At 48.9% G+C, this 20,325-nt stretch overlaps 1 protein-coding gene across 16 annotated transcripts in view; it reads left to right on the top strand.

Moving 5' to 3' along the window:
• Window positions 1–20,325, top strand: part of LOC118384852 (guanine nucleotide exchange factor VAV2-like) — a 250,935-nt gene that overhangs the window by 172,020 nt on the left and 58,590 nt on the right. For all 16 annotated transcript variants that reach the window (XM_052521125.1, XM_052521123.1, XM_052521124.1 and 13 more), the window contains exons 3-4: window positions 3,462–3,520; window positions 15,205–15,273. In XM_052521125.1, coding sequence (XP_052377085.1) covers window positions 3,462–3,520; window positions 15,205–15,273 — 128 coding nt within the window. The remainder of the gene's footprint in view (window positions 1–3,461; window positions 3,521–15,204; window positions 15,274–20,325) is intronic.

Below are 20,325 nucleotides of genomic sequence, written 5' to 3'. Positions count from 1 at the left end.
CACAGCGGTTGTGAGAGACAGAATTGCGGGTGTGTTGGATAAAGCATAAAATACACAATGTAAAGACATGAGCTAAATATGAATCTGGTTCTCACACGTAGCTCACCGCGCTGTGTTGGTGTCGCCACATTGAGGCTTAATTCATATTCATGCCCTTAACCCGATATTACCTGGTGATGCATGGAGAGGAGAGACGTGGCACTGAAAGGCAGAGTAAATGCTCCATTCCAGCCTCATAATTTCTCCCCTCTGCCAGTGGGTGAGGGCATGCATCAGGACAGCACATGGGCACACCCCAGCCCTGCAGCTAGCTTAGGTGGGGAGCGTGCCAACCAATGGCACAATGGATCTAGCTTGAATGACAAAGCACCCTTCATTAAGGGCATAACCAAATCTCATTCACTGCTCTCCACAGCGGCCATTTTCATGTGTATTTCCAGTCTCAGTCTGAGTGCGTTATGATGAGGCCCTGGTAAGCGTCGGAGTAAAAGGGTAAAGCCTATGTTACAGGCAGCAAGCATCAGCATTCAGACTGGCCACACTGACACACAACCCCTAGAGATGGTTTTAAAAAGGCTGAGAGATATTCATGTACTCTGAAGCACAAGGGAGCAGCCATAGCCACCACTCATCGCCATGGTGTGTGGCTACCATGACAGCAACTGAAGCTATACAGAAGGTTATCGGTCAGGTAGTCATTCCTCTGAGTGGTTGAGCCACTCCATGCTCCTCAGACTGAATCTCTGTCCTAACCCTCTTCACACGAGCTCTTAGCCTGAGCCTGCTTTTAAAGCACCCTAGACTCCTACTCTAGGCTCCCATTGAAGTTACACACCTTCACCCTAGACTCCTATGAATTATACAGTTTAGAGTGGAGAGTTGTTTTTCACTTTATATATTCACTTTGTATGTTGTCTACCTCACTTGCTTTGGCAATGTTAACACATGTTTCCCATGCCAATAAAGCCCTTGAATTGAATTGAAATTGAATTGAGTGAAGGTGCTCTTGTATAAACAGCACACCTGCGGAGAGAGAGGAGGGGAATAGGGAGAGGGGGAGAAAGAGAGAGGGAGGGAATAGAGAGAGAGAGAGAGAGAGGGAGAGAGAGAGAGAGGGAGGGGAATAGAGAGAGAGAGAGATGGGGAGAGAGAGAGGGAGGGGAATAGAGAGAGAGAGAGAGAGAGGGTGGTGGATATATATAGAGAGAGGGTGGGGAATATATATATATATAGAGAGAGAGACAGAGGGTGGGGAATATAGAGGGAGACAGAGGGTGGTGGAATATATATATATAGAGAGAGACAGAGGGTGGGGAATAGAGAGAGAGAGAGGGGAATAGAGAGAGAGGGTGAGGAATAGAGAGAGAGGGTGGGGAATAGAGAGAGAGGGTGGGGAATAGAGAGAGAGGGTGGGGAATAGAGAGAGAGGGTGGGGAATAGAGAGAGAGGGTGGGGAATAGAGAGAGAGGGTGGGGAATAGATAGAGAGAGTGGGGAATAGGCAGGGAGGGTGGGGAATAGAGAGAGAGAGAGAGGGTGGGGAATAGACAGAGGGTGGGGAATAGACAGAGAGGGTGGGGAATAGAGAGAGAGGGTGGGGAATAGAGAGGGTGGGGAATAGACAGAGAGAGAGGGTGGGGAATAGACAGAGAGAGAGAGGGTGGGGAATAGAGAGAGAGAGAGAGAGAGAGAGAGAGAGAGAGAGAGAGAGAGAGAGGGTGGGGAATAGACAGAGAGGGTGGGGAATAGAGAGAGAGAGAGAGAGAGGGTGGGGAATAGAGAGAGAGAGAGAGGGTGGGGAATAAAGAGAGAGAGAGGGTGGGAATAGAGAAATAGAGAGGGTGGGGAATAGAGAGAGGATGGGGAATAGAGAGAGAGGGTGGGGAATAGAGAGAGAGAGGGTGGGGAATAGAGAGAGAGAGAGGGTGGGGAATAGAGAGAGAGAGAGGGTGGGGAATAGAGAGAGAGAGAGGGTGGGGAATAGAGAGAGAGAGAGGGTGGGGAATAGAGAGAGAGGGTGGGGAATAGAGAGAGAGAGAGAGGGTGGGGAATAGAGAAAGAGAGAGGATGGGGAATAGAGAGAGAGAGAGGGTGGGAATAGAGAGAGAGAGGATGGGGAATAGAGAGAGAGAGGGTGGGGAATAGAGAGAGAGAGGGTGGGGAATAGAGAAAGAGAGAGGATGGGGAATAGAGAGAGAGGTTGGGGAATAGAGAGAGAGAGAGAGGGTGGGGAATAGAGAGAGAGAGAGGGGGTGGGGAATAGAGAAAGAGAGAGGATGGGGAATAGAGAGAGAGAGAGAGAGAGAGGGGGGGGAATAGAGAGAGAGAGAGGATGGGGAATAGAGAGAGAGAGAGGGTGGGGAATAGAGAGAGAGAGACAGGGTGGGGAATAGAGAGAGAGAGAGGGTGGGGAATAGAGAGAGAGAGAGGGTGGGGAATAGAGAGAGAGAGAGGATGGGGAATAGAGAGAGAGAGAGGGTGGGGAATAGAGAGAGAGAGAGGGTGGGGAATAGAGAGAGAGAGAGGGTGGGGAATAGAGAGAGAGAGAGGGTGGGGAATAGAGAGAGAGAGAGGGTGGGGAATAGAGAAAGAGAGAGGGTGGGGAATAGAGAGAGAGGGTGGGGAATAGAGAGAGAGAGAGAGGGTGGGGAATAGAGAGAGAGAGAGGGTGGGGAATAGAGAGAGAGAGAGGATGGGGAATAGAGAGAGAGGGTGGGGAATAGAGAGAGAGAGAGGGTGGGGAATAGAGAGAGATGGGGAGAGAGAGAGAAAGAGATGGGGTGTGTGTGAGAGAGGACAGATGGCACCATGGTGATGGAAGCATAAACACATCCTGAAGTGCGTAATGAGGCATGGGGGCATCATTTTGGCAGTTATGAGGGGACGGGCTCCGTCATATCCCTATATTAGCATTGGAGGAGTCTCCAGCATGCCATCTGTAAGCCCCCCAAACCGCCACCAATAAGAAGCACTCACATGTGACTTACAACCAGCATTAAATCAGGCTCACGTTTAACCCTGTTACACCACACAGGTTTCACCACAGGGGAGAGAGGGAGGCAGAGCAAGCAGGAGATAGATGGAGGGAGAGGGGAAGCGAGGTTCTGAGTAAAGAGGAACACGTTTGTGACTGTGCGGGGGCATTTGGCACCACATGTCCCTGGATGTCATCATTAACATGGCGGCCTGCATTATGCTCACATGTGTGGCTGCGCACGACCATGTTGCTAAGAAACACCACATCGCTCTCCTCGCTCGTAAACACATGACTGTTTAGCTTGAATGAACCACATTAAGGCAGAGCAGACGGGCCTGTCTGAAGGACTGAGTGATGAGCTGTTGACTGTGTCGTGGACTGTGTTGACGGCTGCGTTGATGACTGTGTTGTCGATCGTATGGAGGACTGTGTTGATGGACTCAGTCCCCTGCCATTGACCGTTGTCTCTCTGCTGTGTGTTCCAGGTGATCTCAGCCCTGTCCAGGATCTCCCACCACAGCATTGTGCAGATCAAAGGCGTGAGGTATGTCTCCTCTCCTCCCACTACCCTTCACTGTCCGTTTGAGGAAGAGGTATATTGAACATGTTCACTGTATCTCTCAACCAGACAGTGTTTTCTTGTTCTGGCAGGAGATGTGATGGAGGCTGTCAATACCACTGTCTCTGTTGGTAACCAGGTCTGGAAGCATGGTCACATGTCAAAACAGGTCCAGGGTCAGATAGCTCATATCACATGACTAAACTCATCACTAAGCTCCACCACGGGTTTTTCGGCATCACACCAAAAGATGCCATTTAGTCGAGTTTACTGGCCGCTGGGAAACCACTTTCTGATTTCTCCTTATTTGCTCAGTCTGATCACCCTGTTGGCCGCGAGGGGGCTGCGAGCTGTCTCCACAAGTAAATCAAGGTGTTTTATCTTGACCGGCAGGGTAATGAGTTGATGGAGCACACCCATTAGGCCTGGTGCCATCCCAGGAAACACAGAGACTGGCCTATTAATAAACACTACACACCCTGAGAGGTGGCTAAATCACCGTGGTCCCATCTCCTATGCTCTGTTTTCCTCTGTCTGGCCTATTAATAAACACTACACACCCTGAGAGGTGGCTAAATCACCGTGGTCCCATCTCCTATGCTCTGTTGGCCTCTGTCTGGCCTATTAATAAACACTACACACCCTGAGAGGTGGCTAAATCACCGTGGTCCCATCTCCTATGCTCTGTTTTCCTCTGTCTGGCCTATTAATAAACACTACACACCCTGAGAGGTGGCTAAATCACTGTGGTCCCATCTCCTATGCTCTGTTGGCCTCTGTCTGGCCTATTAATAAACACTACACACCCTGAGAGGTGGCTAAATCACCGTGGCCCCATCTCCTATGCTCTGTTTTCCTCTGTCTGGCCTATTAATAAACACTACACACCCTGAGAGGTGGCTAAATCACCGTGGTCCCATCTCCTATGCTCTGTTTTCCTCTGTCTGGCCTATTAATAAACACTACACACCCTGAGAGGTGGCTAAATCACCGTGGTCCCATCTCCTATGCTCTGTTGGCCTCTGTCTGGCCTATTAATAAACACTACACACCCTGAGAGGTGGCTAAATCACCGTGGTCCCATCTCCTATGCTCTGTTTTCCTCTGTCTGGCCTATTAATAAACACTACACACCCTGAGAGGTGGCTAAATCACCGTGGTCCCATCTCCTATGCTCTGTTTTCCTCTGTCTGGCCTATTAATAAACACTACACACCCTGAGAGGTGGCTAAATCACCGTGGTCCCATCTCCTATGCTCTGTTGGCCTCTGTCTGGCCTATTAATAAACACTACACACCCTGAGAGGTGGCTAAATCACTGTGGTCCCATCTCCTATGCTCTGTTGGCCTCTGTCTGGCCTATTAATAAACACTACACACCCTGAGAGGTGGCTAAATCACCGTGGCCCCATCTCCTATGCTCTGTTTTCCTCTGTCTGGCCTATTAATAAACACTACACACCCTGAGAGGTGGCTAAATCACCGTGGTCCCATCTCCTATGCTCTGTTTTCCTCTGTCTGGCCTATTAATAAACACTACACACCCTGAGAGGTGGCTAAATCACCGTGGTCCCATCTCCTATGCTCTGTTTTCCTCTGTCTGGCCTATTAATAAACACTACACACCCTGAGAGGTGGCTAAATCACCGTGGTCCCATCTCCTATGCTCTGTTTTCCTCTGTCTGGCCTATTAATAAACACTACACACCCTGAGAGGTGGCTAAATCACCGTGGTCCCATCTCCTATTCTCTGTTTTCCTCTGTCTGGCCTATTAATAAACACTACACACCCTGAGAGGTGGCTAAATCACCGTGGTCCCATCTCCTATGCTCTGTTTTCCTCTGTCTGGTCTATAGTGTGGTGAATGAGAACTAAATGTCAGTCTGTTTTCCTCTGTCTGGTCTATAGTGTGGTGAATGAGAACTAAATGCCAGTCTGTTTTCCTCTGTATGGTCTATAGTGTGGTGAATGAGAACTAAATGCCAGTCTGTTTTCCTCTGTCTGGTCTATAGTGTGGTGAATGAGAACTAAATGCCAGTCTGTTTTCCTCTGTCTGGTCTATAGTGTGGTGAATGAGAACTAAATGTCAGTCTGTTTTCCTCTGTCTGGTCTATAGTGTAAGTCGCTCTGGATGAGCGTCTGCTAAATGACTTAAAGTAAATGTAAATGTAGTGTGGTGAATGAGAACTAAATGCCAGTCTGTTTTCCTCTGTCTGGTCTAAATGCCAGTCTGTTTTCCTCTGTCTGGTCTATAGTGTGGTGAATGAGAACTAAATGCCAGTCTGTTTTCCTCTGTCTGGTCTATAGTGTGGTGAATGAGAACTAAATGCCAGTCTGTTTTCCTCTGTCTGGTCTATAGTGTGGTGAATGAGAACTAAATGTCAGTCTGTTTTCCTCTGTCTGGTCTATAGAATGAGAACTAAATGCCAGTCTGTTTTCCTCTGTCTGGTCTGAATGAGAACTAAATGTCAGTCTGTTTTCCTCTGTCTGGTCTATAGTGTGGTGAATGAGAACTAAATGCCAGTCTGTTTTCCTCTGTCTGGTCTATAGTGTGGTGAATGAGAACCAGTCTGTTTTCCTCTGTCTGGTCTATAGTGTGGTGAATGAGAACTAAATGTCAGTCTGTTTTCCTCTGTCTGGTCTATAGTGTGGTGAATGAGAACTAAATGTCAGTCTGTTTTCCTCTGTCTGGTCTATAGTGTGGTGAATGAGAACTAAATGCCAGTCTGTTTTCCTCTGTCTGATCTATAGTGTGGTGAATGAGAACTAAATGTCAGTCTGTTTTCCTCTGTCTGGTCTATGTGAATGAGAACTAACCAGTCTGTTTTCCTCTGTCTGTCTATAGTGTGGTGAATGAGAACTAAATGTCAGTCTGTTTTCCTCTGTCTGGTCTATAGTGTGGTGAATGAGAACCATGTTTTCCTCTGTCTGGTCTATAGTGTGGTGAATGAGAACTAAATGCCATCTGTCTGGTCATAGTGTGGTGAATGAGAACTAAATGCCAGTCTGTTTTCCTCTGTCTGGTCTATAGTGTGGTGAATGAGAACTAAATGTCAGTCTGTTTTCCTCTGTCTGGTCTATAGTGTGGTGAATGAGAACTAAATGCCAGTCTGTTTTCCTCTGTATGGTCTATAGTGTGGTGAATGAGAACTAAATGCCAGTCTGTTTTCCTCTGTCTGGTCTATAGTGTGGTGAATGAGAACTAAATGCCAGTCTGTTTTCCTCTGTCTGGTCTATAGTGTGGTGAATGAGAACTAAATGCCAGTCTGTTTTCCTCTGTCTGGTCTATAGTGTGGTGAATGAGAACTAAATGTCAGTCTGTTTTCCTCTGTCTGGTCTATAGTGTGGTGAATGAGAACTAAATGCCAGTCTGTTTTCCTCTGTCTGGTCTATAGTGTGGTGAATGAGAACTAAATGTCAGTCTGTTTTCCTCTGTCTGGTCTATAGTGTGGTGAATGAGAACTAAATGCCAGTCTGTTTTCCTCTGTCTGGTCTATAGTGTGGTGAATGAGAACTAAATGTCAGTCTGTTTTCCTCTGTCTGGTCTATAGTGTGGTGAATGAGAACTAAATGTCAGTCTGTTTTCCTCTGTCTGGTCTATAGTGTGGTGAATGAGAACTAAATGTCAGTCTGTTTTCCTCTGTCTGGTCTATAGTGTGGTGAATGAGAACTAAATGCCAGTCTGTTTTCCTCTGTCTGGTCTATAGTGTGGTGAATGAGAACTAAATGTCAGTCTGTTTTCCTCTGTCTGGTCTATAGTGTGGTGAATGAGAACTAAATGCCAGTCTGTTTTCCTCTGTCTGGTCTATAGTGTGGTGAATGAGAACTAAATGTCAGTCTGTTTTCCTCTGTCTGGTCTATAGTGTGGTGAATGAGAACTAAATGTCAGTCCTCTGTCTGGTCTATAGTGTGGTGAATGAGAACTAAATGCCAGTCTGTTTTCCTCTGTCTGGTCTATAGTGTGGTTGAGAACTAAATGCCAGTCTGTTTTCCTCTGTCTTCTATAGTGTGGTGAATGAGAACTAAATGCCAGTCTGTTTTCCTCTGTCTGGTCTATAGTGTGGTGAATGAGAACTAAATGTCAGTCTGTTTTCCTCTGTCTGGTCTATAGTGTGGTGAATGAGAACTAAATGCCAGTCTGTCTGGTCTATAGTGTGGTGAATGAGAACTAAATGTCAGTCTGTTTTCCTCTGTCTGGTCTATAGTGTGGTGAATGAGAACTAAATGCCAGTCTGTTTTCCTCTGTCTGGTCTATAGTGTGGTGAATGAGAACTAAATGCCAGTCTGTTTTCCTCTGTCTGGTCTATAGTGTGGTGGTCTATAGAGCCCCACCAGTGAGTTGAAATGCCTCTGGACAGACAGTTAGATAGTTTGTTTATGTTTAGAACATGTGATTTAATCCACAACACACTGGTATGTACATGTACATCAACCATTTGCAGTCAGACCATGAAGTGATATATCTTTCAATCATCCACAATATCACTGACTCCCTCTCACGCCGACATAGGAAGCTTGCTAAGTGGCACATGACCAACGCATGGTGAGGGCATGATCTAGGGCACATGACCAACGCATGGCGAGGGCATGATCTAGGGCACATGATGTTAGTATGTCCGTCCAGCGGGGTCAGGCAGACAGTAAATGTCCTATCAGTTGTTAAACACCCACCACACTTTCTTAACCCCCCCTCTTTCTGTACCTCCCTCTTTCTTTTCCTCCCTCTTTCTGTTCCTCCCTCTTTCTGTTCCTCCCTCTTTCTGTTCCTCCCTCTTTCTGTACCTGCCTCTTTCTGTTCCTCCCTCTTTCTGTTCCTCCCTCCTCTTTCTGTTCCTCCCTCTTTCTGTTCCTCCCTCTTTCTGTTCCTCCCTCTTTCTGTTCCTCCCTCTTCCTGTTCCTCCCTCTTTCTGTTCCTCCCTCCTCTTTCTGTTCCTCCCTCCTCTTTCTGTTCCTCCCTCTTTCTGTTCCTCCCTCTTTCTGTTCCTCCCTCTTTCTGTTCCTCACTCTTTCTGTTCCTCCCTCTTTCTGTTCCTCCCTCTTTCTGTTCCTCACTCTTTCTGTTCCTCACTCTTTCTGTTCCTCCCTCTTTCTGTTCCTCCCTCTTTCTGTTGCTCCCTTTTTCTGTTCCTCCCTCTTTCTGTTCCTCCCTCTTTCTGTTCCTCCCTCTTTCTGTTGCTCCCTTTTTCTGTTTCCCTTTTTCTGTTCCTCCCTCTTTCTGTTCCTCCCTCTTTCTGTTCCTCCCTCTTTCTGTTCCTCACTCTTTCTGTTCCTCCCTCTTTCTGTTCCTCCCTCTTTCTGTTCCTCCCTCTTTCTGTTCCTCCCTCTTTCTGTTCCTCACTCTTTCTGTTCCTCCCTCCTGTTTCTGTTCCTCCCTCTTTCTGTTGCTCCCTCTTTCTGTTCCTCCCTCTTTCTCCTCCTCCCTCTTTCTGTTCGTCCCTCTTCCTGTTCCTCCCTCTTCCTGTTCCACCCTCTTTCTGTTCCTCCCTCTTTCTGTTCCTCCCTCTTTCTGTTCCTCCCTCTTTCTGTTCCTCCCTCTTTCTGTTCCTCCCTCTTTCTGTTCCTCCCTCTTCCTGTTCCTCCCTCTTTCTGTTCCTCCCTCTTCCTGTTCCACCCTCTTTCTGTTCCTCCCTCTTTCTGTTCCTCCCTCTTCCTGTTCCTCCCTCTTTCTGTTCCTCCCTCTTCCTGTTCCTCCCTCTTTCTGTTCCTCCCTCTTCCTGTTCCTCCCTCTTTCTGTTTCTCCCTGTGTGTTTGATCTGGGGGATCATTGTTTTGGAGGCGTGTTCGTTGACTTGCTGTTGAAGCCCATTGATTGGCACTGTGATGCCTATTGGCATCAAAGAGCCAAAAGTCAGGCCTGTGTGTCTCTGTCACTGTGTCTTCTCTGAGCCCCAGCTTTACTGAAAGCCTCGCCACTCCTCCCTCCACACCCAGACACGCTCCACACTTCTGAAACACTCACAGTCCAAGCCCTGTCTCCTTGAGAAATCCCTGAAAATGGTATCAATCAATCAAAAAGGGAATAGAGGTTAAGAATAAAGGCCTTCTGTCATGACATCCTGCTTCTCATCTGTGGACTGTGAGCTCTTCTGGCGTTATAAAACTCATAGAAGGATCTCTCACTATCCTCTCTGCTGACATTGAAATGCTCCTGCCTCATGATATCTGTTCTAACCAAAAGCCACCTCTTTGCTCGCAGTAAACCTACTCACACTTTGTGTTCCCTTGATGTCCCCCTGATACCACAAGCCATTACTCCATTAGTGTGTGTGTGTGTGTGTGTGTGTGTGTGTGTGTGTGTGTGTGTGTGTGTGTGTGTGTGTGTGTGTGTGTGTGTGTGTGTGTGTGTGTGTGTGTGTGTGTGTGTGTGTGTGTGTGTGTGTGTGTGTGCCTTGTTCCCAGTGGGTCAGAGTGCTATAAAGTGCGTGAGAGCAGAGCTCCACAGTGAGAAGGAGAGTGGCAGACAGAGGCTGAAACCCAGCAGGAGAGAGACTGCAGGCGGAGACGTGTCAGGAAAGATGCTCTCTCTCGTCCCCTCATCTCCTCCTCCCTCTCTCCTTCATCCCGGCCTGGGGCATTAGGAATGCTCATTCCCGCTCACGACAGTGTGCGATATAAGACTCGATAGTCACTCACATACATTACACATCCCACACATAATGTACACATTATACATACATACGCCTATGATGCACACCCCTCATTAATACTGTATGTGGTGTAAAGGTTGCCCACTTGCATATTAACTGGACAGAGATGACGCACATCACACATAGAATTAAGCAATAAGGCCCGAGGGGGTGTGGTATAGGCACGACGCAACACGGAGTGCCTGGATACCGCCCTTAGCCGTGGTATATTGACCATATACCACAAACCCCCGATGTCCCTTATTGCTATTATAAACTGGTTACCAATGTAATTAGAGCTGTAAAAATACATGTTTCGTCATATCTGTGGTATACGGTCTCATATACCACGGCTTTCAGCCCATCAGCATTCAGGGCTCGAACTACCCAGTTTATAGTATCGCATAATGTACACATGAACACATTCATTCACTGTTACACCCACTCCCCAACATCCCCAAGCCAAAAGCGTTGGAATGGGAATGAGTCAGACATGCCACGCGAAATGAAGAGAAACTCAGAGGGACGTTTATCAGAGTTGGTGGGTGGACAAGCACAGAATGGGCCCTGATGGAATGTTCTGCCTCAGCCTCACATAGCTATTGATCCCTGCTTCGGGCCATTGGGACCTGCTGGATGTTACTGCCACTACTCAATGCGACAACGGTCACACCAAACAACCGCATAGTTACGTCCTCACAGTTCACAGTTATTTGCGATAGCGGTTCAATGGGGCTGGGCATACAGCTGCTCTGTCCTCCGCATGCCATCGATTACCTTTACCACAGGAATGGCTCTGTGTATTGAACAAGCACTTTAACTTAACCGCAGACCGAGTTAATTGACAGGATGAGGGAGTCGATGGATGCTGCACACTGAAATAGTTTATAGGCATTCAATGGTAGTCAAGAAATAAACACCTATACTCTCTACAGCCTGATTGGCTCTGAGCCCTGAAACGGAAGAGGGAGGGTGAGAGATGGAGACGTTGAGAAAGAGGGAGCGAGAGAAAGATTCTGAAAGCGAGAGAGGGACAGAGAGAAACGAGTGGCAAAGAAAGAGGTGAGAGAGTGAGTGAGTGAGAGAGTGAGTGAGTGAGAGAGTGAGTGAGTGAGAGAGTGAGAGAGTGAGTGAGTGAGCCAGCAGAGCTCTGTGATGCGTTGTGTTTCTTAACCCGATGTTAGCACGACACACCAGTCCCTCATGGTGACCACACACACCAACACACACACACACACACACTGCTCTCACTACACTGACACTAATTGCTGGTGTCACACACATAAACACACGCTAGAAAACACACAAGTAAAAACGTATCCTGAGTGATATTTTTGTAAACAGTCCGCTGCTGTGCATTGAATTCGGTGTATCCAGTTCAACATAGACACAGGAGATGTGCTTTTGTGCCACTTGGAAGTTAGCCGGTCCTGGAATCAGGTTATTGAATTGACTGATTGAGTTAAGCTCCCAGAGCTGTGAGTCCAAGTGACAGAATGATTCGATTAACTGGAAATCACAGATGAAGTTGGAGAAGAGGCGTCAGTCTAAAGGGTAGATGTCTTGAATTGAATGCAAACCTGTTATTGAAAAGTGTCATATTGCAGCCAGGATAATTGAAAATGGCCCACAGGTGTTTAGTTAGTGCCTGGACTAATGCTGCTATAGCCACAACTAAATAACCGCTAAACAGAATGCACTGCCGGTTGTCTGTGTTGATAACTACAGTGGATGCATCCAGGTGAATTATCAGGGTTGAACAAATATCTTGCTTGTGGAGAAGTGAGAGAGATTTAACTTACAGTACTGAGAGATGCAGCTGTGGCTGTCAGGGTTCAGTCAGTGCATCCATCTGATTAACTCCCACCCACTCAGACTGAGCCCCAGGTGCACACACACACTCTCGCTCTCTCTCTCTCTCTCTCTCTCTCTCTCTCTCTCTCTCTCTCTCTCTCTCTCTCTCTCTCTCTCTCTCTCTCTTTCTCTCTCTCTCTCTCTCTCTCTCTCTCTCTCTCTCTCTCTCTCTCTCTCTCTCTCTCTCTCTCTCTCTCTCTCTCTCTCCTCTCCTCTCTCCCCCTCTCTTTCTCCTGAGCCCTCTCTCTCTCTCTCTCTCTCTCTCTCTCTCTCTCTCTCTCTCTCTCTCTCTCTCTCTCTCTCCCTCTCTTTCTCCTGAGCCCACTCACACACGTTACCCCCCTCCTCTCCATCTCTATTTTTACCTCTGTTGCCCTGCGTTGATGTAATCAGCTGTGAGATGGGGGTCTGTATGTTTCCTCAATTCGGGCCAGCAGGCTGCTCTGTGGGGAGTGGGCGTCAGCAGGACATACAGTACAGGACCTCATGGTGTCCTACCACACACACACACGCACGCACACACACTCACACTAACACACACACATGCACACACGCACGCACACACACACACATTGTACACACCAATGGATGGATGGGACCTTGGCTCCTCTGGTGCCTGTCACCACTCTCTCACACTGCCTGTCTCTTTCTATGGAGAACCTTGGTGTCGGGTGTGACTTAGAGCGATTGTAACCTTGTGTGCGTGACTGACTGTCTACTGTATATTGACATGGATGAGTGTGTGTGTGCGCGCTTGTGCATGTTTGTGCACGTGTGTGTATGTGTGTGGTCAATGGCTGTATGACTTACAGTCCTGTGTGGCTCTGTTGGTAGAGCATGGCACTTGTGTCGCCAGGGTTGTGGGTTCGATTCCCACGGTTGACCAGAATTAAGAAAGTATTGAAATGTATGCAGTCACTACTGTAAGTCACTCTGGGTGGGAGTGCCTGCTAAATGACTCATATGTTTTTAAAATGTAGAAAAGGACATGTTCAGCAGACATTATCCATGGTGAACCAGGGCCAGGATTCCAGTGTCCTCTACGCTGCTGTTCATGTTCAGCAGACATTATCCATGGTGAACCAGGGCCAGGACTCCAGTGTCCTCTACGCTGCTGTTCATGTTCAGCAGACATTATCCATGGTGAACCAGGGCCAGTACTCCAGTGTCCTCTACGCTGCTGTTCATGTTCAGCAGACATTATCCATGGTGAACCAGGGCCAGGACTCCAGTGTCCTCTACGCTGCTGTTCATGTTCAGCAGACATTATCCATGGTGAACCAGGGCCAGGACTCCAGTGTCCTCTACGCTGCTGTTCATGTTCAGCAGACATTATCCATGGTGAACCAGGGCCAGGACTCCAGTGTCCTCTACGCTGCTGTTCATGTTCAGCAGACATTATCCATGGTGAACCAGGGCCAGGACTCCAGTGTCCTCTACGCTGCTGCTGGATCCAAGGCAATGTATTTCATTGCTCCGCGACAACTAAAATAGTGTCACAGCTGAACCGTGACACAGTGCCAGCAATTCATCCAAAACAGAATACTGCCCAGCTTGTGCGTGTCGGGGCCAGATCTTATGTGTGAAGACCACTTTGTTGTGCAATTTGTAAACTGGAAAAAAATGATGAAAGATTGAGTGCTTGTGGAGGCCATAATATCATACAACAGTAAAGACTACATTACCCATGCATCACCCAGACATAGTAACATGTGGTTCTTCCTGCTCCAATAAATTAACGGTGCATATTCAGATATGGCTCATGACATGTTGTCTTTCAGACATTTAGCGTTATGCTAGCGTTTCAGACATTTAGCGTTATGCTAGCGTTTCAGACATTTAGCGTTATGCTAGCGTTTATATTATTATTATTATATTATTTAGCGTTATGCTAGTGTTTCAGACATTTAGCGTTATGCTAGCGTTTCAGACATTTAGCGTTATGCTAGCGTTTCAGACATTTAGCATTATGCTAGCGTTTCAGACATTTAGCGTTATGCTAGCGTTTCAGACATTTAGCGTTATGCTAGCGTTTCAGACATTTAGCGTTATGCTAGCGTTTCAGACATTTAGCGTTATGCTAGCGTTTCAGACATTTAGCGTTATGCTAGCGTTTCAGACATTTAGCGTTATGCTAGCGTTTCAGACATTTAGCGTTATGCTAGCGTTTCAGACATTTAGCGTTATGCTAGCGTTTCAGACATTTAGCGTTATGCTAGCGTTTCAGACATTTAGCGTTATGCTAGCGTTTCAGACATTTCAGAAGCTGTCATCCATATGAAATGATTGCGTCTTGCTCAAAGGACACACAGATGCAGCACACAAACAACTCAACGCATGTAGCACGTTCTGAAATAAACAATCTGGTATTCTTGATTCTCCAACCGTCGTTTAATTGACCCAATATACTTTGTCCAAACCCCCCGGCACCTTTAGCCTCTCTTAAGGTTCCAGATGAAGCATTTTGATGAGATCGAAGGAGAAAAAGTTTCAAGAGAACCACCTCTTTAAGTGGGTAATTGATTCGTCATCTGGTTAAGCGGGTTGGGCCAGTAACCAAAAGGTTGCAGATTCAAATCCCTGAATCCGGCAAGGTGGACAAATCTGTTGTTCTGCCCTTGAGCAAGGTAGTTTAACCCCCAACAACTGTTCCCTGGGTGCCGATGACGTCGATTTAAAGCAGCACTGTGCACCTCTCTGATTCAGAGGGGTTGGGTTAAATGCGGAAGACACATTTTGGTTGAATGCATTCAGTTGTGCAACTGACTAGGTATCCCCCTCCCCATTTGAACATTCTAACCTCCCCAGGAGGGTTCTACTCACTAAGGAGGATAAAAGAGGACATGGAAAATGGCTCAATCTTAGGGGTTTGACTCATACTTCATGGGTTCAAGTGCATCTCAAGTGACATCCCATTTCAATGGTACATTTTGGGAATAGGCTGTTTGTTTATTCCAGGCGTCCTTGCAAGAAGTGTTGACATGTCCCTGAAAAGCTATTCCAATGAGATATAGTGTTAGTCAATGACCTGATGTATCATAGTGATGAGGTGATGATGATGGAGTGAGATTAACACCTGACTGATAGACACTCATCCCCTGCTGTTACCATATCTAACTTTAAGGTCTGTCCACCGGCTAACTCTTTCTCTCTTTCTCCCATTGTGTGTGTGTGTGTGTGTGTTGTAGGCCTTTTCCTTCGGAGGACACTGCTCTGAATGAGGATGACGTGTACCGGAGTCTTGAGGAGCTGGCAGAGTAAGTACCCAGACCCCCTGTACCCCCCCATCACTCACACACACTGCAATCCCCACAACATATGGACAGAGCAGTGGAGCACAACTCTGAGCCGTAACCATCCACCCTGCCATCTTCTTTCTTCCACCCTTCCACCTTTCTTCTTCCACCCTGCCACCTTCCTTCTTCCACCCTGCCACCTTCCTTCTTCCACCCTGCCGCCTTCCTTCTTCCACCCTGCCGCCTTCCTTCTTCCACCCTGCCGCCTTCCTTCTTCCACCCTGCCACCTTCCTTCTTCCACCCTGCCGCCTTCCTTCTTCCACCCTGCCGCCTTCCTTCTTCCACCCTGCCTCCTTCCTTCTTCCACCCTGCCGCCTTCCTTCTTCCACCCTGCCGCCTTCCTTCTTCCACCCTGCCGCCTTCCTTCTTCCACCCTGCCGCCTTCCTTCTTCCACCCTGCCACCTTCCTTCTTCCACCCTGCCACCTTCCTTCTTCCACCCTGCCACCTTCCTTCTTCCACCCTGCCGCCTTCCTTCTTCCACCCTGCCGCCTTCCTTCTTCCACCCTGCCACCCTTCTTCCACCCTGCCACCTTCCTTCTTCCACCCTGCCACCTTCCTTCTTCCAACCTGCCACCTTCCTTCTTCCACCCTGCCACCTTCCTTCTTCCATCCCGCCACCTTCCTTCTTCCACCCTGCCACCTTCCTTCTTCCACCCTGCCACCTTCCTTCTTCCACCCTGCCACCTTCCTTCTTCCACCCTGCCACCTTCCTTCTTCCATCCTGCCACCTTCCTTCTTCCACCCTGCCACCTTCCTTCTTCCATCCTGCCACCTTCCTTCTTCCACCCTGCCACCTTCCTTCTTCCACCCTGCCACCTTCCTTCTTCCACCCTGCCACCTTCCTTCTTCCACCCTGCCACCTTCCTTCTTCCAACCTGCCACCTTCCTTCTTCCACCCTGCCACCTTCCTTCTTCCATCCCGCCACCTTCCTTCTTCCACCCTGCCACCTTCTTCCACCCTGCCACCTTCCTTCTTCCACCCTGCCACCTTCCTTCTTCCACCCTGCCACCTTCCTTCTTCCATCCCGCCACCTTCCTTCTTCCACCCTGCCATCTTCTTCCACCCTGCCGCCTTCCTTCTTCCACCCTGCCACCTTCCTTCTTCCAACCTGCCACCTTCTTCCACCCTGCCGCCTTCCTTCTTCCACCCTGCCACCTTCCTTCTTCCACCCTGCCACCTTCCTTCTTCCACCCTGCCACCTTCCTTCTTCCACCCTGCCACCTTCCTTCTTCCACCCTGCCACCTTCCTTCTTCCACCCTGCCACCTTCCTTCTTCCACCCTGCCACCTTCCTTCTTCCACCCTGCCACCTTCCTTCTTCCACCCTGCCACCTTCCTTCTTCCATCCTGCCACCTTCCTTCTTCCACCCTGCCACCTTCCTTCTTCCACCCTGCCACCTTCCTTCTTCCACCCTGCCACCTTCCTTCTTCCACCCTGCCACCTTCCTTCTTCCACCCTGCCACCTTCCTTCTTCCACCCTGCCACCTTCCTTCTTCCATCCTGCCACCTTCCTTCTTCCACCCTGCCACCTTCCTTCTTCCATCCTGCCACCTTCCTTCTTCCACCCTGCCGCCTTCCTTCTTCCACCCTGCCACCTTCCTTCTTCCACCCTGCCACCTTCCTTCTTCCAACCTGCCACCTTCCTTCTTCCACCCTGCCACCTTCCTTCTTCCATCCCGCCACCTTCCTTCTTCCACCCTGCCACCTTCCTTCTTCCACCCTGCCACCTTCCTTCTTCCACCCTGCCACCTTCCTTCTTCCACCCTGCCACCTTCCTTCTTCCATCCCGCCACCTTCCTTCTTCCACCCTGCCATCTTCTTCCACCCTGCCGCCTTCCTTCTTCCACCCTGCCACCTTCCTTCTTCCACCCTGCCACCTTCCTTCTTCCAACCTGCCACCTTCCTTCTTCCACCCTGCCACCTTCCTTCTTCCACCCTGCCACCTTCCTTCTTCCACCCTGCCACCTTTCTTCTTCCATCCCGCCACCTTCCTTCTTCCACCCTGCCACCTTCCTTCTTCCACCCTGCCACCTTCCTTCTTCCACCCTGCCACCTTCCTTCTTCCACCCTGCCACCTTCCTTCTTCCACCCTGCCACCTTCCTTCTTCCATCCTGCCACCTTCCTTCTTCCACCCTGCCACCTTCCTTCTTCCATCCTGCCACCTTCCTCCTTCCACCCTGCCACCTTCCTTCTTCCACCCTGCCACCTTCCTTCTTCCACCCTGCCACCTTCCTTCTTCCACCCTGCCACCTTCCTTCTTCCACCCTGCCACCTTCCTTCTTCCACCCTGCTACCTTCTTCCACCGTGCCACCTTCCTTCTTCCATCCCGCCACCTTCCTTCTTCCACCCTGCCACCTTCCTTCTTCCACCCTGCCACCTTCCTTCTTCCACCCTGCCATCTTCTTCCATCCTTCCACCTTCCTGCCACCTGCCACCTTCCTCCATGCATCCCTGCTGTCTGTCACTCTGCCCGTTACCATGGTGACACCAGCAGCACATTAGTTTCCTGTCTGCCTAGCTGCCAAGTTGTCTCGGGAACTGGATGGCTGGCACGATAGCTTGGGTGATGGGTGGGTGGGTTTGAAAGCAAGCTCATGCAGCGGCAGGGAGGCTGGGTTGGGGTGGGCTGGTAGCGGTGGAGGCTGTGGTGTGCGACAGCCCCCATTCCTCTCTGATTAATGGAGAATAATTAGACGCTGCGCTAAGATAGGTGTTATTCATCACCCAGAGAGCGGGAGAGAAGAGAGGGGAGGAGGGAGGGGGAGAGAGATGGATAGCAGAGTGCCACCACCGCTGCCTGCTGAATACATTACTGGAGGAAAATGTGCAGAAGCTGAGAGAAGTGCAGGCCAAGCAGGCTAATACTGGATTAGAGCTCATCTTAACTTCCAGCCCAACACTGGGCCCTCACTGGATAGGAAGCACAGCCTTGTGAGTGCAAACACACAGCAGAGTAAACACGCAGGTGCGTCCTGTACATGTCGGGAAATACTGTACGTCGGTTTAGAAGTGACCCTGCCCACAGCTTTATTGTGGAAAAATGTTCCATCCAACAGCATTCATCAACCCGAAACGGTGCCTGAGGAAGGCCTGCAGCATCACCAAGAACCCCACACACCCCAGCCACGAGCTCTACATACAACTAATAACACTTAAAAATAAGCAAAGAACAATCAATCTGAAAATGGAGTAAAGGACTACGGCCTTGATTATTTCTGGTGGTCCTGTGATGCATTACTGTGATGGTCCTGTGATGCATTACTGTGATGGTCTTGTGATGCATTACTGTGATGGTCTTGTGATGCATTACTGTGATGGTCCTGTGATGCATTACTGTGATGGTCCTGTGATGCATTACTGTGATGGTCCTGTGATGCATTACTGTGATGGTCCTGTGATGCATTACTGTGATGGTCCTGTGATGCATTACTGTGATGGTCCTGTGATGCATTACTGTGATGGTCCTGTGATGCATTACTGTGATGGTCCTGTGATGCATTACTGTGATGGTCCTGTGATGCATTACTGTGATGGTCCTGTGATGCATTACTGTGATGGTCCTGTGATGCATTACTGTGATGGTTCTGTGATGCATTACTGTGATGGTCCTGTGATGCATTACCGTGATGGTCCTGTGATGCATTCCTGTGATGCATTACTGTGATGGTCCTGTGATGCATTACTGTGATGGTCCTGTGATGCATTACCGTGATGGTCCTGTGATGCATTACTGTGATGGTCCTGTGATGCATTACTGTGATGGTCCTGTGATCAAATCAAATCAAATCAAATGTATTTATATAGCCCTTCGTACATCAGCTAATATCTCAAAGTGCTGTACAGAAACCCAGCCTAAAACCCCAAACAGCAAGCAATGCAGGTGTAGAAGCACGGTGGCTAGGAAAAACTCCCCAGAAAGGCCAAAACCTAGGAAGAAACCTAGAGAGGAACCAGGCTATGTGGGGTGGCCAGTCCTCTTCTGGCTGTGCCGGGTGGAGATTATAACAGAACATGGCCAAGATGTTCAAATGTTCATAAATGACCAGCATGGTCGAATAATAATAAGGCAGAACAGTTGAAACTGGAGCAGCAGCACAGTCAGGTGGACTGGGGACAGCAAGGAGTCATCATGTCAGGTAGTCCTGGGGTATGGTCCTAGGGCTCAGGTCAGTTAAAACTGGAGCAGCAGCATGGCCAGGTGGACTGGGGACAGCAAGGAGTCATCATGTCAGGTAGTCCTGGGGCATAGTCCTATCGCTCACGGCCTCCGAGAGAGAGAAAGAAAGAAGGAGAGAATTAGAGAACGCACACTTAGATTCACACAGGACACCAAATAGGACAGGATAAGTACTCCAGATATAACAAACTGACCCTAGCCCCCCGACACAAACTACTGCAGCATAAATACTGGAGGCTGAGACAGGAGGGGTCAGGAGACACTGTGGCCCCATCCGAGGACACCCCGGACAGGGCCAAACAGGACAGTGATGCATTACTGTGATGGTCCTGTGATGCATTACTGTGATGGTCCTGTGATGCATTACTGTGATGGTCCTGTGATGCATTGCTGTGATGGTCCTGTGATGCATTACTGTGATGGTCCTGTGATGCATTACTGTGATGGCCTGTGATGCATTACTGTGATGGTCCTGTGATGCATTACTGTGGTGGTCCTGTGATGTTTTACCTTTAGTGGTGTTGCAGGCAGCCAGAGGTGTCAGGGCACAAAGCGAATGGTAAAAGTCCTCTGCTTTGATCACATATCCTTTAGTTTGTCCTTTACCCTTTCACCCCCTGCCCTATAACCCAACCTCTCTCTCTCTGATAACCTGTTGGGGCAAAACACCTTCTCTGACCTGCCTGGAGCCTACAGCCATTCATTCCAGAAGGGTTGGGCCCTAGCCTCTTACTTCAGTGTGAACCTGCTCTTTGTTTCACCTCTATTGATGTACGGTTGATTTAAGATGAGTGTGTGAGTGAAAGGAGGGAGTGATTTGCCAGTGGATG

The sequence above is a fragment of the Oncorhynchus keta genome, chromosome 6 (assembly GCF_023373465.1).
Source record: "Oncorhynchus keta strain PuntledgeMale-10-30-2019 chromosome 6, Oket_V2, whole genome shotgun sequence".
Classification (NCBI taxonomy): Eukaryota; Metazoa; Chordata; class Actinopteri; order Salmoniformes; family Salmonidae; genus Oncorhynchus; species Oncorhynchus keta.
The sequence above is the reverse complement of the archived record's forward strand: the minus strand, read 5'-3'. Positions and strand labels throughout refer to the sequence as shown.